The sequence below is a fragment of the Rhyacophila brunnea genome, unplaced genomic scaffold, assembly GCF_057557595.1.
Source record: "Rhyacophila brunnea isolate RB1 unplaced genomic scaffold, BYU_Rbru_1.0 scaffold_1, whole genome shotgun sequence".
Classification (NCBI taxonomy): Eukaryota; Metazoa; Arthropoda; class Insecta; order Trichoptera; family Rhyacophilidae; genus Rhyacophila; species Rhyacophila brunnea.
This window is the reverse complement of record NW_028232751.1, coordinates 28,141,783-28,166,769: the sequence shown is the minus strand read 5'-3', so window position 1 is coordinate 28,166,769 and position 24,987 is coordinate 28,141,783. Positions and strand designations below refer to the sequence as shown.

The 24,987-nt window shown below is 31.4% G+C and overlaps 1 protein-coding gene across 2 annotated transcripts in view; it reads right to left on the bottom strand.

The window, feature by feature from the left end:
• LOC147079647 (UNC93-like protein) overlaps positions 1–24,987 on the bottom strand; it is a 191,073-nt gene that overhangs the window by 38,360 nt on the left and 127,726 nt on the right. For both annotated transcript variants that reach the window (XM_085942784.1, XM_085942791.1), the window contains one exon: positions 6,815–7,500. In XM_085942784.1, the coding sequence (XP_085798910.1) occupies positions 6,815–7,484 (670 nt within the window). In that variant the 5' untranslated portion in view covers positions 7,485–7,500. The remainder of the gene's footprint in view (positions 1–6,814; positions 7,501–24,987) is intronic.

The following is a 24,987-nucleotide window of genomic DNA, read 5'->3' as shown; positions in this document are numbered from 1 at the left end:
AGATATATGGTCTATATCTAGGGGCGGCAGGTTATATGAAAGTATGGTGAAGCTGGCAGGTTATATAAAAAAGTATGGTGAGGCAGGCTGGTAATCAATTTGCGGCAAAATTAACTTTAACATTATTGATTATACGGTATAATGACCAAAGTAAATCCTCCGTGATGCCCTGCATTTTTTTTATCGCGTTGCTATTTCTCGTAAGTTGTTGGCTATTGTTCAGTTGTACGAACAAGCCGATTGCTTGCCCCTCTTTTTATTTAAAACCTCTATGGTCTATATGGACGGTGGTGATTGGGCGAGTACATTTTCAATAATTAACTAACATCAATTAACATTAACAAGAACGTTTATATACAGTTATTGCGACACATACTATCTTATTGAATCTGAATTTACTTGACTTATTTATCTGCTCTCAAAATCTCGTAAGAATATTAGTATGAATTTAGGTGATATTTATTTGTCGCTGACAACATTGCAACTAAGCACTTAAAATCTTGCTAGTTTGAAACAGTCACAAGAAGCCTACTATAAAAATATGAATACCTAGCGAGTACGCATATAATATCATAAGAAATATGATATATGTAAATTTAAATTATTGCCCACTATTTTCGTGGGTCCCAGGTTCGAATCCTTTGTCTAGCAAATACATAATTTGTTGTTTAATTTATGTTTGGACTCAGAGTATGGTCCTAATAGATTGAGGAATTGACTAACATTCATTTATCGTAAAAACAAAAATCTATCTATACAATCCTTCACGCTGTGTAGGCCCATATGATCGTATTAAGATCAGAAATTATTGTCAAAAAAAATATTTTTATTAAAAATAACCGGTGCGATTTTTTTTAATTACTTTCCTAGGCCAACTATTATGGGGGACGTAGGCATAAAGGTTGAAAAACACAGATTTATAGCACTCATCGCCATCCAATTCATAATAATATATATAAATTAATACGTACGTTTTACTACTAAGAATTTCTTGAATTTACTTGAGTGTTGCAAGAAAAAATGGCATGGAATTATTATTGTCTTACGCAATATAATTGCAAAACTACTAGATATGTGCTTAATTGGCATTTGAGATAATTGTAATATTGTTATTTCACTTGTTCCTAGCCAATCATCGTATCGTTCACAAACTAACAAAATATAACACTACTGTTTTTTGATTAACTCGGAGTTCCTCAAACTTTTTTACAATACGGCACACTAATCTTCTTCTTCTTCCACCCTGCCACGACTCAGCATTGGGACATAGAGCAAGCACAAGTTCGCGCCACTTCCCTCGGTCCATCGCGAACTCTTGCGCCTCCCTCCATGTCAGACCTGCAGCACGCAGGTCGCTTTTGTAGTACCGCTGCAGGGTGAGGGAAGGCCATGGCGACAGAACCCTTGAGGCTGTGCCACAAGGGTACGAAGTGTCGCACTTTTTGGTGGCATCCGCAACACGTGTCCCAGCCACGGCACGGCACACTAATACCTTAGTATTAGTTTGAAATACTTCTTATATGTATACAACACCTCAGCTAGGGATTGCAACACCGGGATTTAAAAACAGGTGACCCAGTATTTTTCGATACCGAAATACCGGTTTTATAAATCAGACAATACCGATATATTCTTTATTGAAAGTGGAAACAAAATGTACTATTTGATTATAAAAGGTTTAACAGGGCAAACATCAACATCTCTACCATATCTTACCTTTACTTATTTTTAAAGATTTACATAACGTCACTGTTCTGTCAGAAAACACTAATTCGAAAAAATGACATATTGAGTTAGTACCAAAATGTTCCTTATTTTAAACCTTACCGCCTGGAAACCTTTTAATAAATTAACAGTCTTTATTTTAAAGTCATCCTTTTTACGATTACTTAATAAACTCACATGATAGACCATTATTTCAAACATTTTAACAACTTCAAAGTCAAATTACTCAAAACTAGTATTCTCCAGTTAGTGTGTTCTGCCAGAACAGAGACGATAATATATGTACATATTTAGATATTTTTTCTAAGTAAGTATAAAATATTTATATTTTAAAGAGGTTTTTTTTATCTATACTTATTGGTACTTCTGTTTTTTTCCCATATTTATACCGAAATACCGGTATTGGTATTTTCATTCGGTATCACAATTCCTAACTTCAGCAATGTAGCCACTTGTGAGTGCAGACATCTCAGCGACTGGTAGGTGTGTAACCCACCAGTTGTTACAACCTTAGGCCTTGTGTTCATCATTAAGCGCGGAGTGGCTGAACATGGGTAATTTATGCCGAAGAAGCGCTGAATTCCACAACTAGTCAATTGCCTCCGTTCCATACAAACAGTATGGGAAATGCAGTTCGCAGCGAGTGATTTCCACCGTTGGGTGTGATTGGTAGCTGTATTGTTTATCAAAACGTGACAAACCGAATTTAATTTGTGTGAATAGCCCAGGCTAAGCTGGGCAGGCCATGTCCAGCGCATGCCTGAGTCACGGATACCGAAGAAGATCCTCGAAGGAAACCCAGGGTGAAAGCGCCAGTGGGAAAGTCACAGCAAGCAGTCAAGCACACGATGGGGTGACAACATTACAAAATATGCCAACCGGCTGTTGAAAATCATGAACTGGAAAAGACGTGCGGAGGACTGTTCCGGCTGGAGGACGGCGGTGGAGGAGGCTAGGGCTCGACTTGAGCTGTAGCGCCATCGTAGAAGAAGAAGAAGAAGAAGAATTGCCCAGGTAGATAAGTGAATACGTTTACATATAAAAAACGCATAAAACAAGAATTAATTCATTTAAAAAAATGCTGGCGACGTACACAAACAGTATAATAAATGCAGTCCGCAACTAGTGCTTAGTGCATTTGCGTGTGAATTTTTATTGTGTCTGAGTGCGGTGTTATTTCACATGATTTAATAACGATTAGGACAGGATTCATTTTATAAATATATATCTGTTGACAATGTCTTGGTCGTGTAATTAATTTACAGTTATAAACTAGATTTATTTTGGTGAATGATGCTGGAGAGTTAAAACGTTTACACGTCAAAAACTCATAGAACAAAAATCAATTAATAGGCAATGAAATTTTCTGATACGAATATTAGCAATGAACGCCGCATACATTTTGAATTCGGTTTCTATAAAACTGCAATCATGAATTCAAAGCGTGATAAAAAAAACAATAATAATATTTACAGTGTTTTTATAACACCGCTCAATGATTATAAGTTTAATGACATTTTTATTCTCAGGGAAATGGTATGACATCACCATATTTACAAAAAAGATGAACATATAGAAATGCAAACATACTATTGCGTCATATCTACATAATATATTATTAAATTAAATTGATATCTATTGTATTTACTCAATACAAAAGTGACGGCGATTGCCAAAAGTTACATGCATTCGAGTGTAAAGCGCGAAAAATATTTTCCCCCGTCAGCTGTGAAATATTAAATTTATCTGACGAGGTCGCCAAATTCATAAAACCAATAAATTTTTCAGTGAAGTTATTAGACTATCAAAATTTCTTTTATAAAACACGATTTTACACTGCGTAATATTTTATAAAAAATAATTTAATAAAATAGACAACTAATATATGTTGGCTTCAACGTTGATTTTTTGGAGTTTTTTTTTTTTTTTTAGAACCTGGGTGGCGATTTTTTTCTACAATATTAGTTATTTTTTTGATTTTTTTCCGTCTTCTAGTTTCAACGAGCGTCATAAAAGTTGCATGATATGAGTGTTCAAATCATTGCATCCCAATCGGTCAAGAGGCCCGAAACATCAGTCCGATAGTGGGTAATTAATTATTAAAGATTTTTCTATTAAGTTATACAGTTTTATTTTTTCTTCTTTTCTCTTGTGAGAGTAATATAATATGTTATAATGTAAATCTCATGTTGTGAAGTCCTAAATTTTGATTTGATATGTCCACAAGGTTTTGTTCTGTTATAAATAAATATAGATTAAAAATAGATCGTACAAAAACCTGTTTTTTCGAACGAAAGCTAAAAGAGTTCTTTCCATTGATGTTAGATTGATTTTTTTTTCAATGTAGAATTAAAGTAAGTTCCCAGTTGTGGTTTTTAAGGATTTCTTTAGAAACACTGGCGACGGCCCTTGTATGATTTTGCTAATGGCCCGCTAATAAGTGGCGCCAGTGTGGCCATGCTTACAGAGATTACAGTAAATCTATTGATATTTAATATTGGATGGAATGTTACATTTACGGGATTATTTATAAAATATTTGTAAAATTATAAGAATAATTCCATTTAAAGGACACTGGTCAAATTTTCATCAGATAAATCGTTAATTGTCATAAGTTTTTTTCAATCTACAAAATTTTCAAAATTTCATCTTGCAACATTGAAAAATACTCTTTTTCATACTTTTTGTTCTTTAAAAAAGATTTTTCAAAGATCTTTGATAGTCTAATATCGACCAAAGAACCGACGCCTAATTTTATCAATGATGATCAAGATAGGTACATCAATGCAATAAAGCATCAAAAAATAGCTTCATGTTTTATGGGCGAATACGGAGTGCTGGATGCTAGCAATTTCAATGTCTTGAGCGTGTCCAACTGATGAATGAGCACTTTGAGTCAATAATTGGACAAGAAAAGCAGAATGAAGGAATTAATAGAACCACAAAAGTATAATAATTAATTACTTTAGTTTATAAATTTATATTTAAGTTAAAAAAAAAAACTATCGATTTTGTTATTTAACAGTCACACATAAAATCGAAGTGAAACAAGACGCGATTACAATCTCGTATGATCTAAAATAAGGATTAATATACCGTCGTCATAGATGAGGATGGTTTCCTTAGTTATTACATATATGTTATATTAATAGTTATTAGGTTATGCAGTGCCATCCATAAAAGAAAAATTTGAATGTTACTTTTTCGAGTAGGTTTCACGAATATAAGTTTTTTACGAGTTTACAAAGGATATACGAGATTGCAATCCCTAAGAATTACCAATACACATACCTTTATATGTTATAGATACCTAGTCCAGTAGTTCGTGATCAAATAAACATTTTTTTGTTATACTTACATATCAAAAGTTCATGTTTTTTTTGAATTTCCGATTTGGATGGAAATAATACTCGCATACAAAATATAATATGTAGGTATATTGATCTGAACTAACTGGATAACAATATAATATTTTGAGGCAAGAAAGAGTATTTGATATGCCCAATGAGTTAATTTTTAGTTGAAATATTTTTTGTTAACTGGTAGATAAATTGTAGCCAAAACAGCCTGCTAAAATGAAAATGTAAAATAAATAGCAATTTACGACCTCCAGCCGTTTCCTGTCATTTAACAATAAAACGTCATAACATTGTTTATTTTCGTTATTATTACTTAACATTGATTGCAGGTATGTGCTTAAATTTTTTTTTCGACACGTCACAGCAACACTAGTAATTTTGTTAAGCACGGTTTTCCATTCATAGATTCTGCGCTGAGCCCGAATAAACCATAAATGATCTATAACTAATAATATAATTAATTGAGACAAATTGAGTTTTTTTGAGGGGTTTTTTAATAATGTGAAACATTATTTGCCTTCAAGAAGCTTCTGTAAAATCGGATAAAAAGTTTAGTGTAGTATTTAAGAAAGCTTTTATAAGCTTTTCTTGTTAAGCAAATGTAGTTACTAAATGCCCCACAAATAAGCTAATATCTGAGATGGCGGATGTATTCTCGGTTTAGTGAATTAAAATTATTTTTTTTCAAAATAAAGGATTATCTTCTTTAATAAAGTACATATAGGAATTGAAGAAATTTTCACAGATTAAAAGACTACAAAATATACTACGTGTGTTCATGTTGAGGAATAATAATGTGAGAGTGTGATACAAATCACTGCCAGTTTTGATAATGTAGTAGATCACAGCTACTTGAGGTTGAGCATACCTATTATTATCGAGATATTAGAGACGTTTGTATATTGCCATCATCATACAAAGCAAAATCAAAAAGCACAATAGAGAACCGCGAGTCTCACAATATTAAAATTCACTTTATGAAATAACTAACCTGGCGGAAAGACACTGTGTTAAGTAAAATAAATTATAAAATTAAATAATCCTTGAATTCTTAGCTGATGAACTGAAGTTGAGAATGTCGTATTGAAGAGAAGAAAACCGGTCCTGATCGTTATTAAATTATTTTTCGAATAATTTATTAGATTTGAGAATGTAACATTTTTAATAATTGTTAGCAAGTGCCTATAACGATAATTTGAAGAGATCCTGACAAATAATGGTAATTATTATTTTTTGAACAGATTTTTACGAGAAGAGTTAGCACATTTTAACCTATTAGGTTCATAGTCTGACTCCAAACACATATTAAAAAAAGAATATGTGTATTTGCCAGACTCAGGATCGAACCTGGTACTCATAACATTATAACGTGATGCGTTTGCCGCTCGGCCATCAATCATACCTTGATTTAAAATACAAAAACCGACTGCCAAAAAAATAACACGTTTTGTCGAGTCCTTCAGAGTGTAAATACTACGAGTTCATTTCGTCATAATTAGATAAGACGCACGTCATGTCTCAATAGGCAAAGCACATTGGCGCGAATCCAGTGGAAATGGGTTTGAGTCACACCGCGCGTAATATTTATTGTTCACATATTTTCTAGTAGGTAGATAGATCTGAGTTGTTTTCAATAGTGTGTACTGTTGCATTTGATGTGCATATTCAATTAAGTGTTGTAATACTTTTTTTTAAATGTAGGTGGATACTAAGTTAAATTGAACACTCACCTAAACTAGAGATAAGATTTCCCCAAAGCTCAGCCGTCTGCCAGGCAAGGAAGAAGAAGCCGAAGAACCGCACAATAATGGCGTCAACGGGCTGGTCGGTGATCTTCGCATAGACGCTGCCCACCTGCGTCAGGTAAGTGGCCTTTGCCGCCCACATGGGAGCAGCTCCGATTCCCAGGATCACTCCAGCTGGCACCAGGGTGTAAAACCTCGGGTAGAACTGCGCCCCTATGTACGGAGCGTAGCACAACATGGACAAGCAAAGAGTCCATTTCACGGTTAGCCATTTTATCAAAAATGTCGGTACGAAAATACATGACACGACTAAAGCCGCGTATATTGAACTCAATGATACGGTCCCTAAACCGTCGGCTGCATTGATGGAAGACTGCAGATTAGCAGTTCCTTGGAACGCGGTGAATTGAACCATAAACGCTGCACTTACGGCAGCAATGTTTTTCAAGATTCTCCATTTTTCGTTGGGTGATAGTTTGAGTTTTCCACTTGGGAATGCTTCTTCGTCTATCGGCAGGGGCGGTGGTTTGACAGGGTCTCCAGAAAGGTCCTCGCCATCGGATCGGAAGGCGCTGTTCTTATATCCGGCAGGTCCCGTCACAATCACCGTGGGAACGTTTTTATCGTTCGGTCCGTCGCCACCGGACGCCGTCATGCTGCAGCAATCTCAGCTGGAAAAACAATACGAAATTTATTGCAACTACGTCAGGTGTTTGATTCAAGGTGATTAAATGTACATCCGTTAATAGATTTACAAATATGATAGATACTTATACGAAGAATACAGACTTATTACCGAGAACCGGATTTGTTAAACATGTAAATTTACTAGAGATATAATATTCGTTTAATAACACAATTAAATACTATATTTTTTATTTATTTATTATTGAATATTAGAAATTATAAAAAGACGGTTTTAACATGGCATGAAACATGAAATATGTTTATGTTAGGTATTATTCAAAATGGATTGCCAACGTAATAACGATGTGTATTCAAAAAATAAACTACACGAGTCAAATCGACGTTGTTTGTCTCTTTTTGGCATTTTTTCAAGAAAAGAATCAATTTTAAATTTATCGCCCCTTTCCTTTTGCACACTGTATTTATTATTCCAGATAATTTTAATTAAATTTTAATCACACATTTATTCGATTAGCTATTTTTATATTAAGTGAACTTAGTAAGCAAAAAAATAATAAACAAAAATATATCGTAAAGTTGTGTTTGTATTGGAGCGATTTGTTATAATTATCATAATATATAATTTAGATAACACAGTTTTATATCCCAACATAAATCAATATTTTTTTAATTAAAAAATACATTGAAAATCTATAAAAGTTAATGAAATGGGTACAATAAATTTCAATAATAAAAAATATAATAAAACACATACTTAGATTGATTAACAAACTCAGTTAGCAGTTTTTTCAATAATTTAAAATTAAATTTTTAAATACGTTAAAATACTTTTTAATGCACTTTTACAGTAAATTATATTCAATTGAAGCAATTCCATTAATATGTGGTCCCAGTCAGTAACTAGATATTTTGCACTCCGTTAACATTGATTAATATAATAAATAGCCAAGAAGAATTTATTTATCAGCGAATCGATGATTTAGTAATTGAGATCATCGGGTGAAATTGAACAGAGACGCTTGCATGATATGCAATGTTCATTGTTTAATTATTACATAACATTATTGGCTACCAATAAATAATTGAGGACATCACACGATTATTTGACTGCCAATGCACAGGCTATGTGAAAAGTAATGACAATGACAACCTGACTAAATCAAATTTCGCGCCAGGATTTACGAACTTACGATAATTATTTTTATTTGTGTTCTTCTATTATCATGATAATAATGATTAATTAAAGAAGTTTTGTAATTCTAACGTTAGGTATATTAATTTTATAATATTTAATGATTCATCCGTAAGGTTAGGGTTAGGTTAGGATAGTTAGGTTATGTTAGATAATTTAATACTGAAGTATTGTTATTCAGTATTTTTACGAAGGAATTTTGGTTGTAATCATAAAACCTATTTAAAAAATCAGAAAAGCATTCAAGCCAAATGGAATTTATATTTTCTTGGTAAAATAGTGAATATTATAAAATCAAAATGTAATTTTCTGTTTTTTTTTTAAATTATTTTCGCATATCGTTTTCTCAATATTCATATAAAAACGATTCCTAATTCCAATCTATGGATTGTAAACCTTTATAATGCCGGTACATACTTACTTATTTACCGAAAACGGGTTGATTTTCAGATATGTGAATATTATTATAAGACTATTTATTTAGTATATTATTTTAATATATTGGAAACTTTTTCTATGACTCTTTCTTATTGATAAAGTTTTTATTTATGATAATAAACGAGAAATCTACCGAGCAGTAATTTTATATTACACTATTTAGAAAGACATTAAATCAAGATTAAAAATATTGGTTCGACAATTCGAGTTTAACGACGTAATACTGCAGAAGTGTGTAGAAAGTCGACCGCTCGTTAAACCGTGAGTTGCGGGTTCGATTCTCGCGGCTAGATCAGATAGATATGTTTTTTTTAATACGGCTGTGCAGAATAGCTTCAATGAACGACTAACAACCACTCAACGTAAAAGTTTGATAAACCATTATGAGAGCTGAAATGGTTTCGGTTTTTAAATCGTTGATTTTATTTTGGCCATTTGCACAATGTAGCAGTAAATTTATAATCTCTTTCGACCATGTCCGATCCTAATAGGATCATATGAGCCTCCACAGAGTGGAGGTTTGTATTAACAGATTTTTGTTTTTACGATAAATGGATGTCAGCCACTTGCTCAATCTATTAGGTCTATACTCTGACTCATACACTAATTGAAAAACAATATGTCCACTTGCCAGACCCAGGATTCGAACCTGGGACCCACGAAGTTATATAAATTTATAATAATATTCCCTATCGCTTTATCGTTATATCAGATTCTACTCTTCAAATTTCTGTAAAAAAAAAACAAAAACTGCAATATATTATGTACTTGTAAATCCCAAATATAAAGATTTTGATACTTCATAATAAACAATAATCAGTATTGCCAAATTATCAATTTTGAAAGACTTTTTGATACAAATTCGAAAAAAATTTGACGTATCAGCGTACATCAAACATTTTTGGCGGTGAAAATTGGTTTTAATAAAAAAAAAATGCTACCACTATGGCAATATTGTCATTTTTTTTGTTGTTGTATTTTCTATACATTTATATAACCAATGATGGTTGAATGTTAGCATGCCAGCTTATAATATCGTTACTCCTTGATTTTATTCCGGGTCTGGCACAATTCACATATCGTTTTTAACTAGACTTAGAATATGGAGTATATAAAATAATTTATAATTAATAATAGAAACCTCTAATTATACACGTCATTGTTTAATCTTAAAAGGATAGTAATACGTACAATATAATATTATGTAATCGTACATCGGAACTAATATTACTCGATAATGACGAGCCATACATACATTACATATTAATAAAGTAGGTAGATATATTGATTTATTTGCAGAATTATCAAATAAAAATCTTTCATTTTTAGCTTATAAAGTCGGTTTTGTGTCTACTGTAAAATGTCAATTTGTCATATCAGATAATTCAACAGTTCAATTGCAATAATATAAGGTTTGCTGAATTTCGAATTTAAAAATAATACTACAACCTCGTATTATGTTAAATCAGCACTGATGCAATTCCTCACCTATCACAATGAGGTACTTACAATGACTATTCAAAATGTAGCATACGACAGGCATGTCCAACTTCAAACAGACTGTGCTCTATTATCCGGTATTAAAATTAGCAGTGATCTACCATACTGTACCATTGTTATTCTTCAATGTAAAACGTATTATAATTGGCTGATGACAATAAGATATTACAGATTCAACAACAACACTAAATGTGTATTTTACCATTACAAAGAATTGCTCAATATGCAATTCGAGTTGAAAATGATTTGGCTTATTTCGGGTACTCATTGCATTTTACTACTTTGCAAAGAGTCTACCGTGAGACGGTAAGGGAAAACTAGGCTTCAGTTTAAGGCATAAAGCCCATTGACGCCAGCGCACACTGGACTTGACGATGCCTTGTGCCCCGCCTGCCGCATGAGTCACCGTTTTTGCCTTCTCGGCGATACGATTTAATGGAAATACAAAGAAGTCCATTCATTGAACACGGCTACCAAAATCACGATGCTCGAAGCGTCGTCGTTCGACGGGCGAGAAGTCATTATTTAATAACAGAGAAGTCATTGTTTAATTTTATTCCGTGTCCTATATTTCGCTGGTTGAATAATGTCGTCGTAAATATTAATTACAAGCCCCGAAATAATATAATATTTTTATTGCTTTGTTATGAGAGACGCTGTAATAATAATTATTTTGTGCTGCTGGGCCGCTTATTACATAGGTGAAGGGTAATGCGCGGCAAGAGACGTGTGATTATGGTTATGAATAAACGCTTCATACGCCGACTTCGCCCGCTCGACGCGTTCTATGGGCACTATCGCTAAGGCGCATGGATTCATTCTCTCTTATATTTCTCTCACTCGTGTGGTAGACAGTGAGTCAGTGGCGAGGGATGGATATAGATTCTTAAGATTCGACATAAATAGTACACACTAAACTTTACCAGCCATACTTATTTGTTTTTATTGAACTAATAATAGAATTTGCAGATTATGCTGGTTAGTTTTTAAAATTCAATCAAACCTTACCGAAACCAAGTCCTGATAGTTTAGGTATGCTATAGGGGATCCGACAAAATAGTGCACACTTTTTCGGTCATACTTACTTGTGTTCGTTGAATTAAGAATACATTATTACAGATGGTGTTGCTTAGTTTTTTTTTAATTCAAAGCCCTGCCTAACCAAACCATAATCGATAAAAAATAATCTTCTATCTATAAAATATCTAAAAATAAGTATGGTTTAATGGCATAATTTTAGATATTTTATAGATTCTTTTTCGACGATTTCCGATCCTAATAGGATCATAATATGAAGCGCCTTGTTTCAAAAGCCCCTAAAACGGACAAACGAATTAAAGTATGATCAAAGATTAGGGTAAATTTCAAAACCTGCTAAAATGGTTGGGTGTGCTTTTCAAATACCGCTAAAATGGAAAGCCAAAATACTCTTTAGAATGTAACGAATTAAAAAATAAATACACAAAGTTCACAAATTTAATAGATATGATTTTTTCTCATTTTTCTCAAAAAAAAAACTTCCTAAAATCATTTTTCTCAGAACTACCTAAAATCGTTTTAGGGGCTTTTGAAACTAGGCACTTCATATGTGCCTCCACAGAGTGGGAGTTTGTATTAACAGATTTTATTTTTACGAGAAGTGGATGTCAGCCACTTGCTCAACCTATTAGGTCCATTTTTATAGATAAACGAGTAATTTTTGACTATTATCTACTATGGCTTGGATTAGGCAGGTTTTAATTTAATTTTAAAAACCTTAAATCACTATCTATGCATTGTAGTCTTAGTTTAATGAAAACAAATACGCATGAGTCTCAAAGTTTTTATTTCGAATCAGCCTACGTCCACCCTTCGCCACTGCCGTAAATTATGCAATACGAATTAACTGATAAAGCGACAAGAGTTACACGGACGTCCTCGTGGTTATGTAATTTATGGTTTCAGGGCTCGATGCCATGGTACCACGCAATCAACGCGTTGGACGTGCCTGACATAAGCTATAACATTCTGAGATCATAATCGCATCAGTTGATGCAATAAGCAATGGTTATGTTAGTTCAACATCTTCTAAGTCCCTTTATAGGGGTTGTATTTATAAAACTTAATTCTATTTTAGATAATAAATAATTACAAGATAAAAAGAACTTTTTATATAAAACGTTTTTAAATTTTCTGTTGAATCATAATATAAACTTGACTTGACTAGCTTAAACGATGAAAAAAAAATTGTGTTTGATAGAAATAATACTGAAATATCATTTTGACACTCATATTGATTTCCATAGTAACGCACGTATATATTAATAATTTAGTTGCTAGGACCCCCCAGCAACCAATAATGGTATCGAAATAACTTTTCATACAAAACAGAATTAACTGAAAATGAATTTAATTCTACTTAAAGATGGCTAAAAATATTTAAAAAAAGTTCTGATATATTCTAAAAGTTTAAAATGTCTAGCTAGTCGGGAAGTTAGTTAAAATCGATTGCAAGATTTGTACCGGACAAACAATTACCGGAGAAATAAGCATACGACCTAATAAAAACGTTGTAAAAAAATAAATAATATTGTACTATTTAATGATGAAACGTACAGTTTCTCACGTTGTACTTTATTACCTACAGATGGAATAATAAATTGATTCTCACAATAATTGTAAATACTGAATTATGTAAATTATATTAAAATACAATATATTATCATGTTGATGTAAAACTGCATGTTAATTTATTGAATTCGTTTTAACTTAATATTTAAAAACAGATGCGCATACAAGGCATACAAAAATAAAAAAAATCAAACCATGTAGGTGAATCGTAACTTGAATGAATGGCTATCGAAAAGACTTTTCAACGGGTTAGTTTCAATTCTCTCGGCATCCTACGACACATAAGGATAGAAGATCCGTGACACTCATGAATTGGTACAACCATCTGAGGCATCCAGTGTTTGCTTTCGTATTTTGATGATTTAATATATTATCTAAAATACAAGATAGCGCGGACGACACAAACGGACACTAACGATGGTAATCACCATGACACGCATTCGATATCCAGTTCTGGACGCGATATCTCGCAAAAATTTAGTTATACCTACTCTGTTGTCAGGTGTTTGATTATGGGAAATGTACCCGGAAAACTGCGGTGGTCCGCGGTTGATGCAATGGGTAGCTATAAGTAGTAAACGGGGTAAATATGGAAGTCAGTGGTATCTGCTTTGGTACGGATATTTTTTAAATGCACAATTTTCTATGTGTGCGCCTGCATAAATACGATTATTTTAATGTTTCGTAAGCTAAAATGTAGGTTAATTTTGCAAATTGATTTATTTTACAACGTTTTTCTTAGCTCGTATTCTTATTTGTCCGGTGGTTCTTTGTCCGGTACAAATCTTGCAATCGATTTTTAACTAACTTCCCGACTAGCTAGATATTTGAAACTTTTAGAATATACCAGAACACAATGCCAATGCATTCTTTTAATACTTTTAGCCATCTTTAAGTAGAATTGAATTCATTTTCAGGTAATTCTGTTTTGTATGAAAAGTTATTTCGACACCATTCATTATTGGTTGCTAGGAGCAACTAAATTATTAATATATATATGCGTTACTATGGAAATCAATATGACATGTCAAGTACAAATTGTTTAAAGTTCTTTTTATCTTATAATTATTTGAATTAAGAATTTCTTATATTTTTATTGTTTTTGGTATCCATATTATATTTGATAAATAATTTTGCTTTTCAAATTTGTTAGTATAAATAGGTACATATCAATATCTGTTATATTTTAAATTTTGTATCAATGCAAGATTTCCCATTAAAGCGGACGTAACTTTTCTTGATTACTATTAAACTCATTAACTTGATACCTACACTGTCTTTCCACCATTAATAATTGCCAGTTAAAGTCATTATAGAAATTATTGTATTATGTCAAAAAAAAAATTTACTTGTTAAGTAAAAGTTGTACCTTCGCCTCTGGTATAAACTTATGTTAAGCTAAGCACGCGAGATTTATCTTTCAAAATATTTAAAATTATCTGATGTAGTAATATTGTATTATTAACACTTTTGTGCAGGTATTTCCATTCGATACTCTAGAAAATTATGACCCCGGTTATAATTACTCTTTGCACGCTCCATTATCGTTACAGGTAAACGCAAACGTACATTCTATATGCGTACTATGAATAATGTCACGTTGTACCTGTGAAACTAAAACACAAAATCGTAATTGTTCAAACAATCAACATAATATAGAGTGCGATTTTTATACTACTCCCGTTTTAGTACGAACAGTTCTCGGAATAAATTAAAACCGCAATGTATTATTACTAACTACTATATTACTGTATTATTACTAACTATTTATAGATTTTGCTATCGATTGTCAATAAAAATAGTTCGATTGTTTGACTAATATAAACTTGCTAATATAAACTCTATCACTGTGGATGGAAATAAACTCCACTTAATTGATTTATATCATCAATACACTAGGTACCACAGTAACAAAATTGCTAGAGGGTATTTAGTACCTACGACTTAAGCCTTCCGCTCGGGTGAATAAGTACTCAAAAAAGACGAGACTGAAACTAAAATTCCAGCCAGTATATAGCTAATGAATTTCAATGGTCGATCGATCACGACAAGACTGGAATCTCTCAGTTTCATACGTTCGATACTAAACTGAAGAGACGCGACATGAGTTTCCAGTCACCCATAAAATAGTGGTTCCAATATCAGTAGATTCCATGACAAATCATATTTTATTACCAAAAATGCTAGCACTGAACTGAACTGAACAAGTAATGTCAAGACAAGTCAAGACATCAAAAAATAAAGATGGGCGAACCGATTTTTAATTTAAAATGTATTGGAGAGGTTGAGAAATACTCTTACCTGTATATTTACAGGGTTCCAGAATATTCCCGGTAAGATATTTCGGAAAAAGCTTAGAACGAACTAAGAAAGACAATGGATTTGACAGTTTGAGATTATATTATTACAAGTGGATTTCAGTAGCGCTGTGTGCAAAACATCAGTCATTAGCCAGTTTATGAGTTCCATCACAGACCAGTTCGTCGGATTTTAGTTTATCCATGAGCGAATGTCCTTAGAATATGTGTATTCACCATAAAGGGGACGTTTTTTCAATAAGAGTTGGCAACACTGCACAGACTACTAGTGTATTGATTAATAAATACATCATCTGGAAATATACAACCAGCATCATAGTTGTAATTTGCATATATCCACCATGTGACTGCTTATCATTTTTATTATGAAAATAAACAATTAGTCTCATCCGGTTTTTTATTGTACTTGACTTATCTGATTGGTGAATACAATCATTGTCGGAGGTCGATCTGGTCTAGCATTTACTCAATTTGTCTGCCATTTTTAACTGATTTCATGACAGTTTACTTCCCTTTCATTACATTCAAAGAATACATAAAAAACAAAGTTTAGAGTATTACAAGATAGAGTCAAATAGTTATATATAATTGGCCTGCATTTGGACGAAACGGGGTTAAATCCCAGTGTCTCAAAATTATCAAAGACTACGGAGCCGAATAGACAGATTAATTGCCGAAGGTGAAAGTGTTTTTCAATTTGAAACACCAAAACTATCGGTTAAGAATAATCATGTTGTCAATAGAATATTATGAAAAGTTAAATTCATTAGATTTTTTCGGTAATAACTCAAAAAGAATATTCTTTAATATATATTTTTAATTAGGTAAGTACGTTTTACAAATTGTTTAGACACAGAAATGTATTATTAATTTTATTTCTGGCTTTTTTAAGGGTTATTCGGATTCGACTATAATATAGTAAAAATTGACAAAACAGCTTGACTCTTTTGCCACAAATTTACCACAGAGTTGTACGAAATTGGCAACAGAAGAATAACCAGCTCAACATCCTATTAAAAAAAATGATATTTAAACTTCCATCAACGCTTTTCATAAACTTTAAGTATTACAGCACTTGGTGGCGATTCTGCGACGTTTTAAAATTTTGATTGAATTATAATTCCGTAAATCGGTGCAAGGAAACGTTGCGGAAACTGTTATTTATAGCCGTCATTTCTGGTAACTATACTGACATTTCGATAATATGTGTAAGGTATGATAAGCTTCAATACGCCAGTACGTTCTTCATGCAGTGTATATTTGACATAATTAAGTACAACATTTTATAAAATAAAAAACAGTTTAGTTAAAAAAAAAATGATTATTTAATCACGTTGCTATGTCTGTGTAATGAAACCAACGAATAATTCATAATATCTATGAAAATATTCGTATATTTTAAAATTTTGGCTTTATTTCAATATATTTTCAGAGATGTTGTTCTTACACTCAATTATCTAATGTCTTTCTCTATGCTCTATGCCTTTTCATTATAATCTATGGTTATGTAATGAGCTTAATGTATGATGCACCTAATTCACTGAACTGCCGTCTGGTGCGCATTTCTCCGTCCACCCCAAGGACAGCTATTTTGTAGCTGGTAACGTCATAGCTTTAAGCTATTTAAAACATCGCTCGGCAACCGGTGGCTCACATGCTGCATGCGGTCTGTAAAAGGTAGACTTTACTAACATAATGTGGCCCGTATATTGAATTGTTTAAACAATAAAGTAATGTGTCACTAAAAAAATATTTTATTTAATAATGGTAAATTAATCGCGGACCTGTATTCTAAAATGAAATTTTGAAGCGCGAAGCACAAATAAAAACGTGACTGAATAAAATCTACTTAATTTTATATGTTGCAAAATTGTATCTGCAATTGTTTGGCAAACATAAAAAGGAGCTTTCATTGGTATTTACAAACTTAATTAATTGTCGATGACGTAGCAATCCACCACATATAAATATTTAAAATTGCAATAGGTATATTTAGTACCTAATGAAGTTTGCATTCATGTCATAAAATTTCCGAAATGAATTTTTCGCAAATAATTTAAAGGATATATTTGGAACTATATACATTTTATGCAATTATTTTCTGCTTACTGTTTAAGCAAAAATATAATATTATTTCTAGACTTTAATTTTTACCTTAGGTTTTCGACGTGAAATGGTTATTATTTTTATTAAAGAAAAACATTCACATTCATATACAATCATGCGTAAATTGTATTTTTTATACTTAATAATAATATATTTAATTCTGGTTTATCACACTTAGTAGGTTTGTACTTAAAATATTATAAGTAATATTTGTATTAGGTAGGTACATAGGTAGAATGTGAGCCATAACTACATCTGAAAAAGTTCCCAATCACTGATTTGGAAACTTGAAACAAAACCTCACGTGTATGTTATTTTATTAGTTATGTATTACTATGAATTACATTAACATAATAATATATCAGAACTTCTCGTTTAACCAATGAATATTAGATTTCCATTATTAGATATATATAAAACAATGCAGCTTTGATTCATCCATTACTTATATTATGAATAATTATTAAAATCAGTTTAAGTAATGTTGCGTGACATTAAGATATATTGTTTATTATAATATGCTTTACTATGCCAACTATCACTTAGGTTTTTACCGTTCCTACATAAGGAAAACTGTATGTATATTATAAATGTAAAATAAAACATATTTCAGTAGCAACTACCTATGAACATAATAAATTATATAACTAATTTTAATTATAAATACAGAATAATAAATAAAATAGTATCTTTTTAATTATTGTATGCAATTTCGTGATCCCAAAATGAAATTACAGAAAAAAAAGATATCCGAAATACTTAGTTTTTACTTTTATATTATTTTTCTCAAATAAAAACCATGATATAATTTATGTGAATTAATTATTGAATTTACGTTTACGAAGTTAGAATTCCATTACAATGGTTATTTTTGTGAGCTAAAGCAGTGTGTTTGAAGAAAGCAATTAGTTTATATTCACATAAAATACCTGTAACAAAATCTAGATAAAAAAATAGTTATTCCCATAATTATTTTATTTAATTACAGAAAGTAAAAAAATATATCTTCGGAAAAGATCGAATTCAAAAAAAAAAAAATATAATAATAAGACAAATATGACAACGGTGTACCTACTAGGTTATAAAGAAATGAAAAAATGATTCATTAAAAAGGTCGCACTCAAATAAATAGTGTTAAATAAGACATAGGTACCATAATTAGCATTTTGTATTAGTAACTAGTATTCCTTTTATAACAAGTTATTTTAGCAACAAGGAAACTCTTACTACATTTTTTCATTTTGAAATCGTATAGTTTTCCTTACCAGGTATTGGTATGCAATCTACGTCACTACTATAATATTCTTGTTTATATTGAAGATATATCTAAGCTCAGTTTGTTTATTTCGTAACATTATAAATAAATAATTAGTTAAGAGGAAAAGACCTGAGAATCTGAAAGTAAAGACTCTGTTTTATTTAATTTCTTTATCTTTTGTCCATTGATGAATTATCCTATTTTGGTACAAACAACATATTTTATGATTTTTTTTATTAAATGGTAATAATAGTTTGCATTATTTATTCTAAGAAAACTTCATTGTGTGACATGTGATGTTGTGTGACATGATTTGAAGTAACTAACGTAACTACTTAACGAGTGAATTGAATACACCGTAGTAATTATTTTGTAAAATCTCAGAAATGTCAGTCCAAAACAAAGAAGTATTAAATAAGTCCAAAAATCATCGCAAAAATTGAAACATCTGAGGCATCTGATAGATTTTCCAAAACAGTATTAAAATTCTGCAGCGTTTGATGTCCAGTATTTTTATTTAAAACACTATTTAATTTTGTACTTATTTTTATTCCAATTGGTCCAGGAATATTTTCCTATATTTTTAGCAGCAGTATTGTTTAAAATATTAATTTGCTCCACTAGAGACATTGTAGATGATTCTAACATTTCAATTGTATTGAATTAAAAGCCTAATGATAATACGATTTGATATTTTTTATTATTGAATATTATTATACATTTAAAGTAAAAATTTTAAAAACAAATCATTTTAAGAGAGAAAGCATTGTTAATATTTTTAAAGCTCTCCTAAAGTGACGAATTTAATTTTGTGAAATAAAAAAATCTATATGATAAAACAAGTTTTCAAAAAACAAGCTAATGTATGATAATTTTATTATGATATAAAATTGAGTCATTTATATTCAATTTTGAATTTATCAAAAATGCAAGACGTGAAATAACTACAACAAACTCAAATTGGTGAACATTTCAGATCGATATCATCATCATCGGTTATTTTTTTTTTTGTGAGAAAGTTGCCGTTGTTTCTGGAACGAGTGCTTCTTTCCCTGTTGAATGAACCACTGCTGATGGTAATCTCATTATTTTGAACGTTCAACATTAGAAATCGCCATGTACGCGAATTAATCATATTATTAAACATAACATTTACCTTCTTACGTAGGTATGTCTTTTGAGTTTAAAGGGTTAGATTAACTCACAAGCCACCACAATGTGTACATGGACATCTTTCGGCGTGTTCGCGTACTTTATGAATTGGAATCTTTTTTGGTTGGTATTAGGTACCTCAAAATTTATTTATAACAAATAAAAAAAATCCGTATTGATCTTAACATGAACAAACAATACAAATCCACTGCAGTTTAAAAATAATAAAGCCAATTGATACGATATAAATGTAAAAACTAGTCGCCATGGACCATGGAGTGTCATCACTCATCAAATATTACCAATATTAACGCGCGTTTCCTTTGTATGCTTTGTAAACTTTAATGCATAAATATAATGAATGATACAGACGTAACTATTGAAAATAACATATAACTTAAGTGTCTATAATATATATGAGGCGCCGAGCGCCAAAGGAGCTCAAGCACCATTTAACAAAAGTGCTACAAAATGGCCGACAAGTTTTCAGTGAATTTATTTTTTTAATTTTAAACTTGAATGTTGAAATGGACAATTATTTTCTAAGCAAAGCAAATTTAAAAAAATTAAAGTATTATTTGCAATAATATTTAATGAAAAATATCTATTGTATTCCAAAAAAAATGGTGTTTGAGTCTCTTTGGCATATAGAAAAATGAAAAAAGGTGGCACTTGATACTTTTTTTTATTGCATAAGCTTCTGTGGCATTAACATTTTCAAACTCAAATAATGGCATTAATGTAAAAAAATAAATCATTTAAAAAAAATGTTTTAATGAAAGGGTTTGGATACCAATAAAAAAACATTTTCATATAAACAAATTTTATTATGCCAAATAAACACTGAAAAAATGGTCAAATTTGTTATGATTGTTACATGAGTTTGTTTGGCATAAAATTTGCCTTATAATATTAAATACGTTTTTGCCATTACAGCAATGATTTCAAAGCCTTTGGATTGTTTTTTTTTTTGTAATAACCGTCTATATACCCAATATTATTAATAATACTAAATCAAATCGTTACTCCAAACTGGCCAAAATAACAAAATCATTATTCAAATTTAACACCATCTTTTTTTTCTCAAGGATTCGGGTGAATTTTTAAATACTTTTTTTAGTGTATATCAATCGTAATTGGATATAAAACAAGATGAAATTAGAAATAAAAGTTATTTTCCTTCATTGAAATAAAAGTTTAGTGGACATAATTACTAAAATGACGTTAATAACCATATTTCAAAAGTAATCTAAAATATTTTAAACAACAGCGTATGTGAAAGAAAAACGGATAAAACATGTTAAACTTACCGCGATTTTCCTCGTTTACAGGTTTAACACACATCGAAACTATTTTTCTAATCTTTCTTGAGCTCATTTTTAGTTTTTTTCACTGTTGAGAACGTATATTCAATAAGACAAATCTGATAGCTGTTTTGGTCTCGCTCTCTCCATAGTAAAATGGCGGATAAGCTTCTGTGGCGTGCCGACATAACAACCAAAACAATTATGCCACATAAAATAAATCTCTATTGTAAAATATCTATAATTATTTGAGCGATAAGACTTTGTGGCATGATACATATCGATTTATAGAAAAAACCTACATTCAAATGTCAAAAATCGTAAAGTTGGCGCTTGAGCTCCTTTGGCACTCGGCGCCTCATATATATATAGGAATAAAAGTATAAGTAGTGATTCATTTAAGGTAAATATTGATATCAGGATTTTTTATGTCAAAACAATTTGTACTCCAAAAGATTTTAGTACATTCTTTTTAAACTCATACGTCTAGACAGAATATCCGTGTTTACAAAGATATGTATTTGCAAATGACAGCAGCATCTTTGTTGTTTCAACCTCATCAATCATTTTGTTTTATTTATTATACATTTTGTTATTTGTACTCATATGCCTTCATCACTCTTTATTATCACTATTATCACATTTACACTAATTAGCAAATTAGGGTAGTATGATCTGATTCCCTGGCTCTTACCGTACTCGATAAGATTTCTTATCGCCGAATGGTGGCCTAAAGCCGCGTTGCCACGATCTAAGTACGATCGATCCGTGTACACTCGGACCGAGTGCCATCCGAGCGCACTCGTACGAGACAGCTTCATACTAATTACTCCTATCCAAGCTACTTGGACCGCGTCCTACTCTTCCGAGTTAGCTGGGATATGAGTGATTAGTATGAAGCTGTCTCGTACGCGCTCGTAATGCGCTCGGGTGGCACTCGGTCTAAGTGTACTCGCATTGTGGAAACGCTGCTTAAATCGACAAATACTACGTTGTCACTTTTAATGTCAGAATCGCACTGAGCTGAAAGTATATCACCTCAAGATAAGTCCCACACGTGCAGTAAAGAATTGAATTACATAACACGAAAAAGCGTCTTTATTAACGTATATTATAAAATCCTGAAAAAATCTAGAATTTAATGAACTTATAACAAACATATTATTTAATATCACTTTCGAATTTACTAATATAAACTAAGCTGTCCATCGTACCGGATCGATATGAGAACATTTAAATGACAATAAGTATGTGTTTTACACAATTTTAATTTCTTGGAAAAATATTAATACACCACGAGTGAACGTACGTTGCATATTATTATTATACGACATTATTACACTTTATTTATCACAGGAGATTCGACAAGCATATACGATCCTTATCATGAAAATTGTGAGACATAAAACTCGCATCCAATCGCTGAAAGAACTGTAGCCACTGCCATATTGCTATATTTGATTTGTGTGTTAGAAAAACGCTGCGGTACGCATTTCAAATTGCAATAAAATAAAGATAATAATGATAAACATTGTAGAATTGAAATAGTGGAAATTTTAACCAACGTAAATTAAATGTAATTCACTTTTATTGCGATGTAATCGCAATGTGTGTGATTGATGTCATTATTTTGTTTTCTTGTAAGAAAAAAGTTCAGTCAAAACACGATTAGATATTACCAGATTATTGTGTATAAAAAAATAATTGTTAAATTTTTATCAATCTTCAGATTATTGACAGCGGTGCTATTCATCCGGCTCGCAGTGCAATGTAAATATTTGTAAAGTTGAACTAAAAAATAATCATGCAGTTTCTTTTTATTCTTTTTTTCCAGTTCAAGTTTTTGCCGCTGGTATGGGAACCCATGTTCGGTTCACCTGGATAGCCACAAATTTTATCATTCCACCATATTACTTACTACTTCTTACTTACCAGTGTAGGGTAGGTATTATATTATTATAAATAATCAAATAAGCTTAATAAGTGATATTGTTCAACCTAAAGGGTATAATAGGCGTATGGTTAATTGAAACGATATTGTCAACCTTTCAAAAGTTTTTTTGTAAATCTTATTTTGCGGCAAATTTTTTGATATGGATGTTAATTATTATATGACTAACACAACAATTTGTTTTTTCAAATTGCTCTCCTGTCTAGTTGCAAATTTCCACTGGCCCTTATCGCGCCCGTATATGAAACCTAAACTCGTCTTTATTAAGATCATACTTCAGTGAAACGGCAAATAATTTTCAGCAATAGGTGGGACGTAATTTCGGCGGCGTTGTCAGTTGGAGAGCGATAGTCGACCTGTTAGCACGTCAATTTGTTTTGTGATGGCGTAGGAGTAATTATTTCTTAAATCGTGTAAAGATGACTAAAAAATGTTACGTATTTACTTGAAAAACAAAACATGTCAATGAATATATTATTATTATTACTTAAATAACAATAAAAATAACATTAAATGGACGCATGTTGATTTTTTATAACAAATTAGGTTTTGTTCGTCACGCGTCGTGTGCACAATCTGCGCATCGCGTAGTCACGATAGTTTTAGACCGTGCCTCAGCTGAAGTATAGCCTTAAAAGTTTACTTAAGATAACGGCGTAGACACACGGCGCTCAAATTGATGCAGAGTGTTGCTCGATTTTTAAGTGATCCAATTAAAATTACAGTGCCCTTATATCTTTCCGAGAAAAATTGGCTCTTAAATATCAATAAAATTATATTTAAGAATGTATCCGTTTACTCTCTTATAATATAGGTTCCTATTAGAGACCTACCATACTATGTCATCAAAAAAACTTAAATAATAATATGCAAATAATTTCGTCCTTCATGATTAATTGTTATCCAATTAGATTGTTAATATAGGCTTGTTAAAGTTCACACCTGTGGGTTTGAGAGAGTAAAATTAGCTACATTACTTTTGTGACAAAAAATAAATGACATTACTAACGCCTGTCGACTCATGTCTAACTTGATTCCAAATGCATCTGACTAGAATCTTCAGTTGGATTTTGTTATTGGACGCACTCGAACTGCAGTGCCATGTGTTCTAGCTCTAAGCTAAGAGATTGACTTTAATAAAAAAGATTCTTGAATTTATCTAGCTTTTCATAAAACAATAATGTAATAAAATAAAAGATATTATTTACTTCAAGCTGTATAGAATGAATACTGATATTTTAATAATTTTAATGTAAGCCCAAATATAATTATTTTGTAGCTGATTTCAATCAAATTCAAATAAATTGATTCATAAAACCAGATAGGGTTTAAATCGAAGATATCGAATATTTTATTCAATTTAAATTATTGTAAGTTGGTATTGGTATATTATTAAAAAAAAAACTGTATTTGAAAACCATTATTAAATCTGTTGTATATTTTAATTGCGGATACGGTGGGAAATAAACATTTGGCAAGCAGCGTGTCTATGCCAAACGGTCGTACTCTCACTGAATATATTCATAATATACGATGAAATTTGTCATAAGTCGGGAACCAGCGGCCGAATTGTGCATTTTTTGCAGTCCATAAATGGCTGACCATAATAATAACATAATATGCAACAAGTATGTTTAACTATTTCGATAATATATGTTATATGAATTAAAATTATATCGTT